Below are 17,246 nucleotides of genomic sequence, written 5' to 3' on the forward strand. Positions count from 1 at the left end.
CATATAACTTTAATTATAAAATCTTGTTTGGACTTGCTATCGGCATGGAAACATACAACAGATAATTGTAACTTTGTCACAAAAGTAATATTGTTTTAAAGATTACTGTCTGTTTTTGATCAGTCAATCATGCTAGTAATACCTGCCCACTGTTAACTGGTAAAAGACAAAAACTTTCACATAGGATAATGAACATAGGATAACAACTTTATTTAAACTTAATTTCAGCATGGTACAATGATTAGCTAATTGATCTCCTCTATAAAAGACTGCAGATCATTAAATACTAGAAAGGATGATGTGAACTGAGCTGTACTTTGGTCAAGAAAGAAAACAGTTATGGTTTGTAGCTTTGATTACATACTTTGTCTTCAGAGATTATTTCCTTTTAATTCACTGACTTCTTACAAATGCAGAATACTAATGGTAAGAGGTCGTCCTAGCTAAGGTTCAATCAAAGGGGAATTGTTTTTGAATCTTGACTGTTTGGCCATAGTTTTAGGCTTGAAATAAAAAACAGCTGGGTTTGACTGAGATGAAGTTTCTTATCTTTACCTGAGATGCAAAAATCCAACATATAGCAATCACTGAAAAAGTCAATTGTATGTATCAGAACACAAATATAGATAGTTTAAGATGTGGAGTAATAAAATCTGTGTATATTCATAGAGCACTGTCATATCTACTGGTCTTGATCTTCTGATCTTTCTTATGGCAAAGATGTTCTGCTGAGTGGATTCACTCTTGGTTTCCTTGGAATAAATTTAACCATTACCAAGCTCTGAGGCATTGAAAACTTTTCTCAGTAACATCAGAGCTTCAAAAACAAGAGGAGTAGTTGTAAGGAGTTGTACTTCTTTGAAACATGTACTAATAGAAAGTGGACTACTGTTCACATAGACAAGAATCTCCTGTGCAAAGTTATAGTTTGAACAGTGATTCAATTGTGTATTTCTTAGCACAGTTACAGTGGGAGCATTTGTGCATGCATATGTATATCTACACTCTGGGAAGTTACACTCAAAATCTACATGGTTCAATAAAGAGAAGAATATATCTGACTCTTATTCTATGGTGGATTGTATGAAATCAATGTTAAAAGCCACATAAATACTTCTGCACTACTTTACAGTAGTCTCTTGTTTGTCACTCCACATCGAATAGGCAGTGGGCATGGACCTCCTCTGGTCCACTGCCAGATCCATCCTCTGATCAGAAGGTATGTGGTACCTGAGAATACTGCTGGTATGTCTGTTCTGATGAAGCTGAGTTTCTTTACAGTTCATATTAGGGCTTCAATTAATACCAAAAGGACTACAATTTTTTATTTCTTTTTTGTCTAATCTTCTGATGGAATCATAGTAGGGCCAGTTGAAAATAATTGTTTTGTTAGCACTGGGTTGGGATTCAGTGAGGTGGAGCTGAAATAACTCTCTGAAGAGTTTATTCTCTTTCAATGCTTTGAGAAGTAATACTTCACCCTGAGCAGTATTGAAATACTTTCTCTAGTCTTTTGTCCCTTTAGTGAGCTTATGAGAATTTTTGGTCTTTGCTCTGTTATTCCACAGCTTTAAATAATGGGAAACCTTTCCTACTCAGGTCTCAATCAGCCTGCACACTAATTAAGCTAATTGGCAGAAATGTGATGCACTCCCTAATTACAGCTGCAGGTTTTTTTTTCTTAAGAACAACCTTACTGCAATTTTTCTTCCATAAAACAAACAAAAAAAAAAAGCAGAACACCCCCCCACCTCCCAAACTTTAACTATTCCCTGTTAGGATTGTTAATATGTTTTCAGAAGAACTTGTTAAGGTGGCTCCCAGTCTTCCTTGTGTTGCTGAGGCCTCTTACTACTACTTAAGTATACCAGGCAGACAATCTCAGAATTTTCTCATGGGAAGATTTCTGGTGAATAACTGGGCAGGAAGTGGTGTCAGGAAAGGCATTACTGGATTGCATCCAAGTATGAATATGGTAAGAAAAGTTTATGAAGGACCCTCACAAACTAATTTAATAGAGAGCAGCCTTGGAGTTTTGCTAGGTCATGCAATTAACCAAACCATCCCCTGATGTGGGTTCTAATTAAGTACTGAGTTCCTCCCTGATCCCATCGTCCTACCTAGTGATCTCACCTATCAGTTACAATAGCTCTGAAAGGACAACCTATTATGTAATAGCTGCAAATTTTGCTGAAAGCAAGTTGATTCTCACTTTTTGGTCAGACAGGAGGAATCTTTGGATATAAACTGAGCTATTTGTAGTAACTGATAATAACATAATGTTTGCATTTATAGAAAAGGCCTCAGTTGTTTTGGTTTATGAATTAGACTGACTTCATGTTCTGTTTTGTTTTTCACTTCAAGTATGGGGGGGGGAAATGTATCTTCTATTTTAATTTCATATTTCCTGTGGATTGTTGGTTTATGCATAACCTTTTGCATCTAGAATTATTTCAACTGAGCTGCCTTGGCTTATTTATAATCAGTCTCCAAGTGCAGTACCAGATCTAGTCGTCTTACAAAGAAGTAATTTCTTGCCTTGGGCCTTGTAACTAAAAGGGAATAACGCTTAAGCAGAGACACACATACAGGAAAGAAGACAATGACTTCTAACACTGTTGAAATGTCAGACCATGACCTTTAAAAAGACTGGAAGAAACCAGAGGGCATAAACCCTAAGGGATGTTTCTGCATGAACGAGAGTGGGAGTTGACTATTTTTGTATCTACAAGAAAAGGTGATATATTGCTGCCCTCATTCATTTGGTCTATGGAATTTATTACTGAAAACTTTATTGCTGAAAACACATGCTCCTAAGCAGGGATCACATCGTGCCAGTCTTCTTTTCAAAGATAGATCTGTATATATTTACATAGGAGAGGGACTCACAGTCATAACACCTAAGTGTAATCTGAAACATTTCGTGCTGAACTGCTGCAGCTATAAAGTATTTACTTTAAAGCCTTGTAGTAACAGCAAGGTAGGATTTAAGTTATTTTGTACTGAGGAAGGAACTGCACTGCACACACACGCAGCAGAGACGTAACATCAACCTGAAAGGAGCGGCTATGGAACTGTTCAGCACGCTGTCTGCTTGTGCTGCTAATTCTCATGGGATGTGATGTGATCAAGTTTTTGTTGGGAGCATTTATCTTATTTCTGTACATTAGCTGAGATTCTTTTCCACCAACTGTAAATTCCAAGATATAACCAATGAACCTTATCTGCCTTCCTTCTTCAGGCTGTGTTGTAAACTTATTCAACATATACAAAGGTCTTCAGTTTCAATGCTTATAGTCTCATTAATGCTACTTGCTACTTATCCAATTTGAAACCCTCAAGACTTAAATTTTAAATGTGGCATCTCTGTGAACCGTATGTAATTTGGGAGAACACTTTTAATATGTCATTTTAATACTTTTGCTTTCCTTCACTCTCAGTGGTTTGTCTTGGTTGATTTATTCCTGGATATTTTCTAAAGTGCCAGGCAGTAAATGTCTGTACACTCTTGTGATTTGTTTGAGCAGTTAGAACCATTTTCTGTGACCAGGAAAGGAATCTTAGGTATTTGTCGACTGCATGCATAGATATGCAAAGCCTAACTTTATTTTTAAACCGAGTACGGTACTATAAATTATATTAAATAATCAGTACTTTTCTGTTCTGTCTTATCTATATGTTTGTTGTCTTTCCAAGACAGATTTAATCCTCATCTTTGTTATCTAGTAACATAGTAGTTGATAGTGGCTTGTGGATCATAGTAACTAGACATAGAAATAACTGCTCAGCTATTTATTCCATTTATCCAGTGATGTTTATTATCCAAATAGGTCAGTGAGAGATAGCTAACATGTTCAACCATGCTTTCCTAAGAATGGCTCTTCTCGAGGACTTGCCTTTATGACATGCTTAGTAGCTTAAAAAAAACTGATACCTCTTGTATATGTCGGTTCTGTAAGAGGGCTGAAGGAATGGTTTTCCCACAAAAATGATAATTAAAAATGAAGATGGAGTTTGAGAAGAGAAGTTTTGAAGGCTTTGTATTTCAGATTTGTTCTATTTTTGTATACAGGTGTGTAAAATATATTTATATGAATGCATTAATGTATTCATATTCATTCTTGAGGCCTTATTAGATTTTTCTTTCATGGCTTCTCTTCAGTATTGATGGGGTGTAAGAAAATTTCACTTCAAAGTGACTTGAGATCATTGTTTCTGTTTTTTTTAATCAGTTTAGCTGGACAGCTGAAAAACAAATTATTCGCCTGACTTTAGAGTAGAATATATCATATTGCAGCATCAAGTCTATAAATTATTCCTACTGAATAAGCTCTAGTGGCCAGTGCAAGTTCTAAATGCAACTTAATTTGGTTAATGCCTTTCTATTGGTTTTCTGCTCACAGAAAAATCCTACCATCTGTCTTACTCTACCTAGTAGATGCTACTCTTTACTTTGAGGACATTAAATTAGAGGACTTTATCTTTCAATCTGTTATTTACAAGCAGAGATGGGAAGCATCAGTCATTTATACAACTCTAGAATCCATCTGGTACAGACTTAATGTATACAGTAAGATGTTTGTATTAGGGTTTGCTCATACCCACACAAATGTAGATATTAAAAGTGAATTAAACTATTTTAAATGTGTGTGTGAATTCACATGTACAAATATGTACTGTGACAGTGGTAAGGATAATTATTTTGAATGCTCAGAGAATCAGGCTCTGAGAGCTTGCTATGACAGGGACTTCAATTTGTGATCTTTGTAAATGTGAAGACCTGCTTGGCAGAAAATGTATCTGTAATTTGTTTTATATGTAGGATTGTTATTGTTTCTGAGCTTTCTATTGTAGGCTTTTCGCCAGTTCCTCTGAAATCTTTTGTTTGAAGCTTCTCAGTGGGACTTGAATGCAAAACTATTCATGTCCATGTAGCAGGGATTTTTAAGTATCCAGGATAATTATAGGGTAGAGAAAAATAATTTGAGCTCTCAGTAGTTCTTGTGCAGCTCCCCTGCAGTCTCCATTGCTGCTGAATTTCAAAGATCCTCTATGTTTTCTGGGAGAAACATCCCTGCAATTAAATACAGAGTCCTCAGCTCCATGCCTCACAGCATCCTCCTTGGAGGATTCTGTCTGTGACACCAAGGGTATAACATTGCAATTTCCAGTCACGCTTCAAAAAAACGAATATTTAGCTGAGGCAGATTTTAATATGACCTTTAGAATCTGCAAGGGGATATGAAACTGGCTCAAAATTGACACAGCAAACTCCTGAAGAAGTGCTAAAGAAAACTTTGGAGGGTTTATCAGACATGCAAATGGAAAAAGTTCCAGTTTATCTTTCTATTTGTAGGTGTTTATGGAGCGTCAAATGCTGTAGCTTCTGTATCCTCATCAGCTTCTCTACAAACCACATTTCCTTCCATCTCAGACCTATTTAAAAGAGGATTTTAAAAGGTAGAATCCGTTTCTGAATAGAACTTTGGAGATTTGCATGAACAAAGAACTTTCCTAGGTTTGGTTAAATGAATACTGGATGAGGTAGTGGCCTCTGGAGTTTGCTTGCAGTGGGAGAATACTTTGGAGTTACGAAAATATAATTTCAATCTTTTTTTGAGAGAGAGATGTTAGCTCCCTGCTTAGTTGACAGAAAGTTGGAAATAGTCAGGAATGTGTCAGATTTCTAGACTTCTCAGGAACAAGTTGGTATCTTCCTTCTGAGAACACACCCAAGTATTTTTAAGTTGCACTTTCTCTAGTGAGTATGAAAAAGGTGTGTATTTAGTGAAACATCACTAGTTTTCTTAACATTTGTGGAAATATACTGCACATGCCATTCAAATGATATTTAAATAAGACTTAAATGTTTTCAGTTGTTATTGGTCTTCTATTGCTACATTAACTACTTTCATTGTCAGCTTTACAAATTCAGTGTTAGACACAGACCTACGGCAAGTTGTAGAGACCTAATATGGATTAACAAATTTAAAATGAATTATGAATTTCCTCCTCTTTAAGAAAACTGATGGCTCTAGTGTCTTTAAGAAAGCAGGAGGATGATCAGCCAGAAGCCATGAACACTTCTGTGCTGCAGTTCACATTCAGCTGGGATTGGATGAGGGCATACAGTCATGACTTGTTTCAAAAGGCCAGCAGCAGAAACTGGCCTATCAGTTTTGCTAAGTCAGCTGTTAAATCGATGGATAGAATTTGTTTCTTTCCAGTCATGATGTCCTGTTAGCAGAACTGCAGCATCTACACTGTCACTTTTTCTGTAAGAAATGTCATGGGAGGGGAGGGAAAGGGAGATGAACTATTGCCATTGAAAACTCTGGTCAGAGCCTGAGAAACCTTTAGAAGCATTCTAATGTTTCTACAGCCCATCTCTAGTTCTTTTACCACTAAGGTGCTGGGCTATTTGTTCCAGCGCCTGGACTTGTATTAAATCATTAAAGAGATTTTCATTTCATGACTTATTAAATATTTAATGACTTATTAAATGCATCAGAATCACAGAGGAGGTCAAGACCTGGTGTGTGTGTGTGCGTGTCAAGGTGGACTAGTGAGTTGCTGTAATGAACACTCGGGTGTGATGCCATCTTATGTTTCATGCCCTTTTTGTTCCTTGTATCACATGCAGCTGATGGACTGGGGACTCCTCTCTATGTGATTATTGATATTTTGCATCTGGAGCTACAGAAAAGTTTTAGTTACTATTCCCTCAGTACTTAATGTGACTATTTTTTTCTTCCTTATTGTAAACTTTGTGGTGTCCATCACTGCTTTGCCCTTTCATGTTCAGACTGACATTCGATCTTGTGTGAAAGTGTCATATCCTTTCATCTCAGTATTTTTCTCTGTGATTATTACTTTGCTGCCTTTTCAGGTGGGAACTTTCCTTTGTTATGTGATTTCCCTCTGATCATTTTTGTATCACTTGGTAATAAAAAGCTGTGTGTGTTCCTCTGTGGCCCTTTGTTTCAATGATTTTTTTTATCTGTCTGTCAATGCAAATAACAAAATAACTTCAGGATTGTTTATCTTTCACCTAGTAAATGATGGCATGTAGTCTGTCCAGACATCAACGATAAAGTTATGAAAGTTTGTTCAAACTTCAGTAAAATGAGATACTCCAAGAAAGTCACACTCTACAGCTACTGTCAAAAAACTTTTCTGACTGATAATCATATTTGATGAGCCTGATAAATATAGTGAGGAACCCAAAACTGAACACAGTACTTCAGGTTCAGTCTTACCTGTGCTGAGTACAGAGGAATGATCACCTCCTTAGTCCTGCTGGCTGTGCTATGTCTGATACAAGCCACAATGCTGTTGGCCGCCTTGGCCACCTGGTCACACTCCTGGCTCATTTTCAGCCAGCTGTCAAGCACCCCACATCTTTTTCTGCTGCACAGCTGTCCAGCCTCTGCCCCAAGCCTTTAGCATTATGGAGTATTACATCTTTTGCAAAGACAAAATTCCAAGGTATTACATATGTAGGAGAGGAAAGATGTTCAGAAGATTCAGTGTCCAAAAGTAAAAGGTTAAAATTTCTTTCTGGTCTGGAAAGTACCTCCTATCTCAATCTCAGAGATAGAGCAGTAAACTTCATATATTTTATTGCCAGTCCGATCTTGCAGCTGGTAAAGCAATTTTTCTAAGTTATTCCCTTCAGTCATAAGAGAAAAACAATTTTTTTTTGTAAATAGTAATATTATATAATTGATTGGAAGAGTGTTTTATTCATCGTAAATGTATGGTCATGGATTGAACAGTTTAGAAATAAAGTAAGCGTTATGGCAATGAAATCCCAAGGATCTGGCAATACGGAATGAAGTTAGTGGTCTGTCAGATTTCTTCAATTTTCTGAAGCCATGGTCAATAACATTGCAGTAAAACTGAGCTATGAATAGTGTTTTTGTCATTGACTGAAAGCTGCTGTTACATGATATTAAAGAAATAAAGATTTAAGATTTTTTTAGCCAGACAGCAGTACAAAGTTAATAGCCTAATCAAGGAAGCAGTCTGAACTCTTGGAGGGTAAATGCAGCATGTTTACAGTGTCATGTTCAGGGATATATTGCATGCACAAGCCTTGGCTGTGTGGGAGAAGACTGAATACACTGCTATTTTCTTGAGTTTTTTAAAATTCACTGACCTGCAAAGAATTTGCTTCTTCCATCAATGACAAGTACTTTTTAAACAGTGTCAGTTGGAAGATTTACTAAAGAGAAAGGAAAGAAAACCACCCTCCTACAGCATCTCATCCCAGGTGGCCACTGATTGAAATCCTCAACAAACCATTCACAGTGTGAGAGATCAAATACAGATGTAGTTTTAAGGGGTTGAGAAATAATAGCTTCTGGCATAAGTGCAGCATCAGAATTGGGTTGTATTGGCTTGTTTCAAACTGCTGCGGTTCATCTGGAACCAGAGTACTGCAACACCGGTCCACAAGTAGATATTCTTCAGCAGACAGTGCAGCGAGATCATGCATTCCAGGGCAGGATCAGTCCTTTGTGTTCAGTAGTGCTGCGCAGTAGCAGTCCCTCAGGACCCAGCATTGCCTGCTGTAGTCCTGTGGAAGAGTCTCTTTTTCCCCTACAGTGTCTCAGCTTAAGATAAACTGATTTTATAGCTTGCCACAACTAATGAATTCCAAGTTGTGTGGACTGCATCTGAATGCTGGGAATCTATCCTGCTGTGGATGGACTGAACTCCTTGAAGGCTGTTCCGATCTGGTACCACTGATTTTTATTTGTTTTTTTGCCCTGGGTTATCCCTGTGGAGTTGTAATTATGATGTTATAGGTTTGGTGTGATATTTAGGATAGATGGTGTAACTGAAAACATTGAATCTGGATCTCATCCAAAAACATACAAAATTGTAATCTTCTGCAGTTTTTCCTTTTTGCTGCAAACATGCATAATGTGTAGAGAAATTGCCATGGTTGCAATCAAGGACTCTGGTAGTTTTTGTGTTTAATTTCCTATCCTTCAGAATCCTTAATAAACTCTCATGGTCAAAATCCAGATGGTAGATCAGAACTCACTGTAGTTTTTGAGCATTTTTTTCTGTTTGTGCTGATTATAACTCTTCCTAGATAAAGTGTAAAACCGTTTGAATGTTTGGCCCTTGGCTGTTTGGAAGCTGCTGTCAGCTTCCAGCATGGATATGAATTCAGTGCACAGTGACAGCTTGCTGGTAGGGCAAAGCACAGCCATGAGCAGACCAGTTTGCAGTTGCCCGGAAGTTTAAAAACCAATGGACCCTTCTCAATCTGGTGGGACTGTTTCCTTTTTTATTAAGCACTTCTATTCTGAACAGTCACTGATTTACAAACTTTGAGGAACGCTGTCCTGTGGAGATGGGGAATATAGAGTGAAGATTTTTAATCCCTTAGGTAATTAAGCTTTAAAATAAATGATTAAAAAATTATGAGGCGAAACACTCTGTTAGTTTTAATATAAAAATAATGTACTTCTCCCTGTGGAATGCAAGGGAGGGAGCTGCAATCAAAATAAGGGAAATAAAAAATTGAATACCCTGAGCTTTTTTCCTCTAAGTTGCCTCCTTGATGCCTCACTGTGTTTAATGGTGCTTTGCCAAGCTGTTGGGAGGAGGACAAAATGAGCATGGAATTTATAAATGGGACATTAGATGGAGGAATGATGTTATGGGCTGGGTGATATGAGGAAGTACAACAGCAGAACAGATTTTGCCTTAGGGCTGGACGGGAGAGATGCATCCCTGCAACTCCAAGTACTAGCAAAGCCATTTAGAGTTGTTAGATCTTTGCTGGGGGATTGTTTAGGAGAGGGTCTGTAAAAACTTCAGCTGCTGTCACTCACTGAAGTGTCCGGAGACAGAGAGGAAGTGGAAGCCAAATGATACAAAGACTAGAAAAAAGGGGTTGTTTTGCATCAAAGAATTGCTGTGGTTTACTCTTAGAAGAGGAAAAGTTTTGGGTTTCAAAACATTTCTAATGTTCCTGCTCTTATCTGAATGAGATCTGCACTGACTGCTTTGTTGTGGAGGTGCACTGGTGATGGAGAGCAGCAGCACAGCTTCCTCTGTTCTCATCTCCTGCAAAGGCAAATTTCCCCCTCAGGTCATCCTGTCTGCAGGTGGAGAAGATCATTGTTGCTCTGAGCAGCATTTTCCAGTTTGTTTTCGGTGAATGCTCTGAAACCAGGTTTTAAAGAATACCTTCCCATAGGATCTGAAGGTAACAAGCCTCATCAAGCCTGTTTGAGCCATTTTACAGTGAATTGCAGCACATAAAGGAGAGATTGGTAGTTAGAAAGAGCTGCCATCAGATTAGGCCACTGCGCTTCCTAACTAGGCAATAAATATTTAGGTCAGATTCCAAACAAATAATAAGGGCTAATAAAGCATCTGTGGAATAGACCTCAGGAAAAGGGGTTGCTTTTGGATGTCATCCATATAAACCTTTTGTCACTTTTCTGAATAAGGTTACAGATTTGAATTTACTGTGGAAAAATAATGCAATTTATAGCAGAATTGGACTGTGAAGACATGAGCATGAAGGTCAGATGTTCAAACAGGGAAGGTCGTATTGTATTTACATCTGTATTTTTTAACAGTGCATGTCTTTGCTCTTTGGGACTGACAGTTCTGAGAAAGAATGGAGAGTTGATTCTTTAATATGATAGCTTGCCTCAGGTAATTGCTTGGTGGCACAGTTAAAATAGATGCCTCACAGTGAGAGGCTCAGTGTCATTGAAAATGTTCTTTCCATGTGCAGTGGTGTACAACCTACAGATAATGCATTTGTATTAAGGAACAGTGTAAGGTTGGGCAACAGCAGTGATATGAGGCTTGATGGTTATTTACTGGAGGAAAAAAACCACCCTTTTTCATAAATGCAGTTAAATAGAAGGGGCCATAAATGGGATGCAAATAAAACTCCTTTTGAAATCTTGTAGTACTGGAGTATTGTAACTGAATTTTTGTGTATTGGTTATTGTGCTAACTATTCTCCAGGAGAAATTCAGCCTTGTGCAGGAAGTCAGATAATGACCATGCATTGCTTGATGCTGCTGGGAAGCCTGCTGAAGTGGAGTCTGAGTGGTCCACATGTAGCATTTGATATAAAACCATGACGTTGATTTCCTGTGTAGGTGCAGCTTGCTGTAATGATCAAATCTTTTTTTAAATGTGCTTATGCAGTGGTCTTGTGTTGTAATTGCTGACTGGGTAATTTTGCTGTCCAATAACAAATATATACTGCAAGTGAAAATGTGACCTTTGGCATGAGCAAACCTATGCAAGCTACTACTCTTATCTGTCTGTCATATAGAATGTAGAAAACCCTACTGCTTTCCAAACAAGCTGGATAAATCACCATTTACCTAGGCTACTTCTGCATGAGTTGATAATGCTTATTATTGCCACTAGTACCACCTTACAGCACTGTCAAGCCTCCATTAAAGTCAGGTAGGTTATGTCACAGTATGATTTGAAGATCTGATCTTTTAAACTCTCCTTTCCTTTCAACAGTGACTGAGAGTCGAGGGATCCTGGAAAGCATACAGAGGTTTTCTTTACTGCCAACTTACTTGCCTGTGACATATCGTATCCACAATGCAGATGTTTCCTTCTTTCTTAAGGAAGCCAACCAGGATATTATGAGGAATTCTAGCTTGCAGTCGCGAGTGGAATCATTTCTCATCTACAAATCCAAGAGGCCACCTGTGCTAAATGCCAGCTATGGACCTTTTTCCATTGAACAAGTTGTGCCCCAGGACTTAATGTTATCTTCAAATCCATTTGGATCTACCAACAAGTTCTCATTTAATTGGAAACTTAAGGCCTTCATAATAAGTGACAAAATCTACCCTAGCAAGCCCAAAGTCCAGGTCCTGTTCTACATTGTGGGCAGGGACTGGGATGACTATAGTACGACGGAGAGGCTGCCCTGCCTGCGGGTGTTCGCCTTCCGAGAGACGCGGGAAGTCAGAGGCAGCTGCAGGCTGAAGGGGGACCTGGGGCTGTGTGTGGCAGAGCTGGAACTGCTGCCAGGCTGGTTTAACCCCCCCACCGTTGTAGCTGGCCGTAAGAAACAAATGGAGCATTCTGAAGGGAGTCCTGTGGAGCTTTACTATGCCATACAACCAGGAGATGAGAAAGGGGAATGCACCAAGGAGGATGTTAGGAAAAGTAACGGGATCCGATCAGGGCGCAATGACATTGATGAGTCGGGACCTCCCTTGCAGAGGATTGGAAGTGTTTTCCTTTATCAGACACATGCTGTCCCTTCCTTAAATGAAATGAGGTTGGATAATAATATTGCCATTTGGTATGCACCAAAGACTGTCAAGCAAGGTGACATCTTGACTTTCCTTGTATCTATTGCTAAAAATTCAACAGAAGATCAATTCACACTGAGGTAAGGCTATTTTTTCTTCTGTACCTTTTGTTTTTTTTCCTACTCTTGGTATGGGAAGTCACTTTCTCATGTATGAGTTTCCCCAAAATTCTTCAATTCTCTATGGAAACTGAATTACAGTTGTTTCACTTGATTCTTTGCGTTCTGTTCAGCCTAATACTGTATGAATTGCTGAGATGTGGTCTCTTTCAGTGTGAAAGGATAATTTCAACAAAAGGCCTTAGAATACTACTTAAAAATTAAATTAGTAGATCTGGGACCCATATACGTGCTAATAGGAGATAATGTGTAAATTCTCCTGAACTGAGGTTTGTGGTGCTTCTAATCTCTCACTGAACTCATGTTAAGATTAGTAAAGCTCAAATCCACAAAGGTATTTATAAGAAATGAGCAAAAATTAGGCATCTAAGCAGGATTTATATACTTAAATACCTCCCCACAGCTTGTTGTAGACCTGTCTCTGTTTCGTACTTCAGAAACTCAAGTGTGCTATTGTTGACATACAAAGACCAAGTCTGGAAATGAAAAATACCTGCTTTGAGTATAACTTAAAAGTTACACCATAAGTGCCACATGGACTTGGTTACTTTCCAAGGTTTGGGATGTTGGTGGGAAGTTCACTCTAACTGCTGATATTATCTGAGAACAAACATATCCAAAGTAATCCAAGAACAAAGGCTGTCAGGCTATACTGTGGTAAACTGAAAGCAGTTGTGTATTACATGCAAGTGAGACTGCCTAGTTGTCTCTTCAAGTCTGAGGGTCTGTGTGCCGGCACTGTTGTGTAGCTGAGAGTACTGTGTAAGAATAGTGGGTGCAGAGCTGATTTCTTTCTTCTAGCCCTTATAAGTGAGTAACAACAGCTCCATCAGAAGTGGAGCTGTGTTGTACTGTGGTTACTGAGATTGACTGCCATGTCCTGAGTGTTTATTTTGGAAATAAGCATTGGTGCCAAGGTTCCCAATGGCTCACAAACTTGCTTCCCAAAGAGAAGGTGCCTCATAAATGCAGGAAGCTCGCTGCGCCCTTTTACAAACATCATAGGTTCACTGCAGTTGGTGGCTGTGAAGGATGCTGGAAGTTCTGGGTGCCTTCACCTAAGGAATCAGCTCCTACTCTGACTTGAGACAAAACACGCTTTCTTTCCTCTGGTGTTTATACTTCTCAAACTCCAAAAATCTGTCTCTTTTCGCCTAGAAGTTTCAGTGCTCAACCTATTCATTCTTAAAAAAATTTTTAGGGTGATTTGTATGGGTTTTCTGGAGAAAGTGATTTGCTATAAAATCAGGTCATTTTTCCTTTATAAATGTGTGACATATAAAACAAATAACCATAACACTTGGTGGCTGATTTGTGGGCAGTTATTTCCTCTTCATCTGGTAGAGGATAAATGCCAGGAGGATATCCACTCTTCTCATTTTCTGAGTCAGTCTGCCAAGAATTCAGGTTGCTGTGAGTGACTGGTTTCGAAACATGCAGTCTGAATTCCTTGGAGTTTGTAAACGTTCAGGGACATCTTTCTAGCTTTCTGTATACTAATGACTTTAAAATGATATAATTTCAGACACACGGAGACTGCTATTACATTTGAAGATGCATTTAAATATAAATATTAAAACACTTTTCTATCTCGGAAATAAGGTTAAAAAATCTTCAGTGGCTCATACACCATGAATTCAGCGTCTTAGAAATCTGACTTCAAAGCCATCCATATTTCTGTGAACTATGATCAGTTAAAAGGAGAGCTGGTTTATAACTAAGATAATTTTAGTATATGTAGGTTTATAAAATTTTCAAAAATGTTGTTGGGAATGAAGTGGGAATGAAAATTGAACACCAACCTTCTAAATAAATGCTTCTAATGTTAATTTTCTGGAACAAAAGGAAAAAAAATGTATTTTATTTTTGATTTTACTTTAAGATTCTGGCTGTTTCTGAGTTCAGTGCTCCCAGGCTGGGAAGAGAACCCCAGGGATGAAGGGGAATCTTGCTAGATCCTCAGTTTGTGAAGAACATAAGTGATGTTATATCTGATGAATATTTAGAGGCTCATATGGCTAGCACTGCCAGCCACTATTATATGATGAAGACATTGGATTTCTTCTAGCAGACATGGATTTGATACCCAGTGTACTTAAAATCACGCTGGAAGCTTATGGCAAGTTAGTTAATCTCTCTGCCTCCCCTTTTTACCCTTCTCTAACCTAGTGGTGCTGGTTGATAGTGACTGCTCCACGCTGTGTCCTCCGTCTGCAGCTGCAGTACAGTAGAGCTCCTTGGGCATACGGTGTGTGCACGGTGATGGATATTGGTTGTCTTTGTGGTTGCTGCTCCTATACTGCAAATATCAGTAGTGTGAGAATGTGCTGCATCTACTTGATCTTTCACAGTGCTGATCTCTCTCATGAAGGAAAGGAAAGCAAAGATTGTTCCCCATAATATAACTTTTATGAGAAAATCATATTAGTATTAATGTTTATTTTGAAACTGTCTCTTACATTTAGGAGTCCTAGCCTGAGTGGCAGCAAGACTTGGCAACTCTATTCATAAAGCAAGGCCAAGGGCTGCTGGCAAAATGCTTTTACCGTTGCTTTTGCTCCACTGGACTGGAAATCATGACTTGAACAGATGGAAAATATAGGATGTACAGGTCAAAGAAGCAAGAGTAATGTAAAACAACCACAAGTAAAACAAACAAACAAAAAAACTACAACTGTACTGAAAATTCTTTGTTTCAAAATAATTATACTGAGAATAAACTCTATTCTCTCTTCTAATGGGAAACAATCTCCAAGGTGATCATTGTGGAAGATGCAAGATACTAGATAGAATAGGCTACTGTTGGGTACCTTTGCTCTTCTTTCTTCTCAGACTGCTCTTCTGTGCAGTAAACTATTTAGGGTAGTGAATGTGAGATGGATAGACTGTTTAATTCCATGAAAGAGTTAGGGCATAAAGACCTATATCTAGCTTTTGTTTTTAATGAAATAGAGAAAATAAAAATACATCTTGATTGTATGGATGGGAGAGAGAGAAGAAAGAAGGAGATAAAATGGTGAATAAATAAAGAGTACTGCAGTAAGCCCCAGGTTTTGAGCTTATACTGGATCACTGAGTCTTGAGAAACTGAATTCTCAGCTTATATCCACACACTTGCTTCCTCTTTGGTCTTAGCCAAGTCGCTTATCTCCTCTGAAGCCATTTTACCATTGCTAATATAAACTAGTATTTGAAGATAACGTGCTGTATACAAGCAATGAGCAATACCTTCCCAGTGAAGCAGTCTTAAATGCCTTTATAGAATAAATAATCAAACATCCTGTGCCTTTCATTCTATTACTTTCTCTTCTTATGAATGCAAGTTATTTGTTGCGTTCTTTGTAAGTGGCCAAGTGGGAGGGTTGTGTGTGGAGTCAGTGTTAATACATGCCAGCCCAAAGAGAGCAGCTGTGGAGCCCACAGCCCTTCCTCAGTGATCAAAGGCAAACCTCAAAGTCCCTTGACACTGACCAGCTCTGGACACGTGGTCTATGCTGTCACAGAAACTGTTTTATCATCATTTTGCGTGCTGATGGCCAGAGAAGGCTAATGTCCTTTGTAACCTACAAGAAAACACTGAGGACTTAAATAAAATGCTGAGCTCTGAAACTGACTTTCAGAGGAGTCTCAAACTGTGGCCAAAGACATGATGGCACCAGTGCTGGAACTGCTGCTGCATGGTGATTTGGATTAAAGGGGAGCCCTTGGGCATCACCACACAGTTATCTGCTCGCTTGCTTCTGCAATAGTAACTGATTTGATTATTGGCCAAAACTTTATTTGTATTTGAGAGAGAAATATATCCTATTGCCAATGAATTGGAACGCTTCTAAATTGTTTAACTTTTCATAGCATCTTTCTTTAGATGTATGCATGTTCTTCATAAATGTTAAAAATTCCTAAGGAAAATAAACTCTTAAGTGAAAGAGAATGGAATTGGGTTTCAGTTAAAGAATCCTGCCTTTATTTCTTGTATTCCGACATGTTTGCTGCATTATGGCCTTCATTTTCTTTAGATGCTGCTGTGTAAGTAGCTATTAGAAAATATTTTCATTTGGAGCAAATCCAGTTTAGCTTCACTAGCAGCAAGAGATGCCCTATTTTATACTAAGCTGGTCCACTCTATTCTAACCCCTATATAGTTTTGATCTTCACTGTCAAAATCTATCACTGGATTTCCAGAAGAAAGAAGTAAAATGTATAAAATACCATTATTTTTATAAAGAACAGAAGATTATATTTGAAGCTTGAAAAACACTGATACTGTTTGAAAAGATGAACTGAAGTTTTGTGTATGATACTATTACATTTATAAACAAAGCTCAGGAGCCAGAGATATCTAGGCACCCTTTTTGTAAAGAGTTTGTTGTCTGCCTATGGCATTTTTAATGCCTTCCTTCTAATGATAGTTGTGTGAATGCAGTGACTAGTGTGAAATTGTAGTGAATAAGTGATGCCCATCAATAATCTGGATAAACTGACTTAAAAGGCCCCTGGAGTTCAGGTTGCATGAACTTCTATTTTTTTCATTTTATCTAGCAATCAATAATAAGCCAGCAAACATGAAAAAAGCTGCATAAATACATGAGGGTGGCGGAGCTGAGATCATTAGCACTCAATTTATACAGCAAGAAAATTTGAACAAGACTGACATTTTATCAAATTGCTTGTATGCTGTTCTAGTTCTGAGCTAAATCATTTTTTTTCCTAGTGCTGAATTAAATCATATTTTAGTGTTAGAAACAATCAGGCAATAAGTGATGATCAGGAAGGTTACCAGACACATAAAACT

The 17,246-nt window shown here is 38.2% G+C and overlaps 1 protein-coding gene across 2 annotated transcripts in view; it reads left to right on the forward strand.

Annotated features, from left to right (window-relative positions):
• TMEM132D (transmembrane protein 132D) overlaps positions 1–17,246 on the forward strand; it is a 192,741-nt gene that overhangs the window by 29,055 nt on the left and 146,440 nt on the right. Inside the window, exon 2 of one of the 2 annotated variants that reach the window (XM_025155705.3) lies at positions 11,527–12,415. The exons of the other annotated variant lie outside the window; for it this stretch is intronic. Within the exon in view, the coding sequence (XP_025011473.2) occupies positions 11,527–12,415 (889 nt within the window). The remainder of the gene's footprint in view (positions 1–11,526; positions 12,416–17,246) is intronic. 2 annotated transcript variants of the gene reach the window in all.

This window comes from Gallus gallus, chromosome 15 (genome assembly GCF_016699485.2).
Source record: "Gallus gallus isolate bGalGal1 chromosome 15, bGalGal1.mat.broiler.GRCg7b, whole genome shotgun sequence".
Taxonomy (NCBI): Eukaryota; Metazoa; Chordata; class Aves; order Galliformes; family Phasianidae; genus Gallus; species Gallus gallus.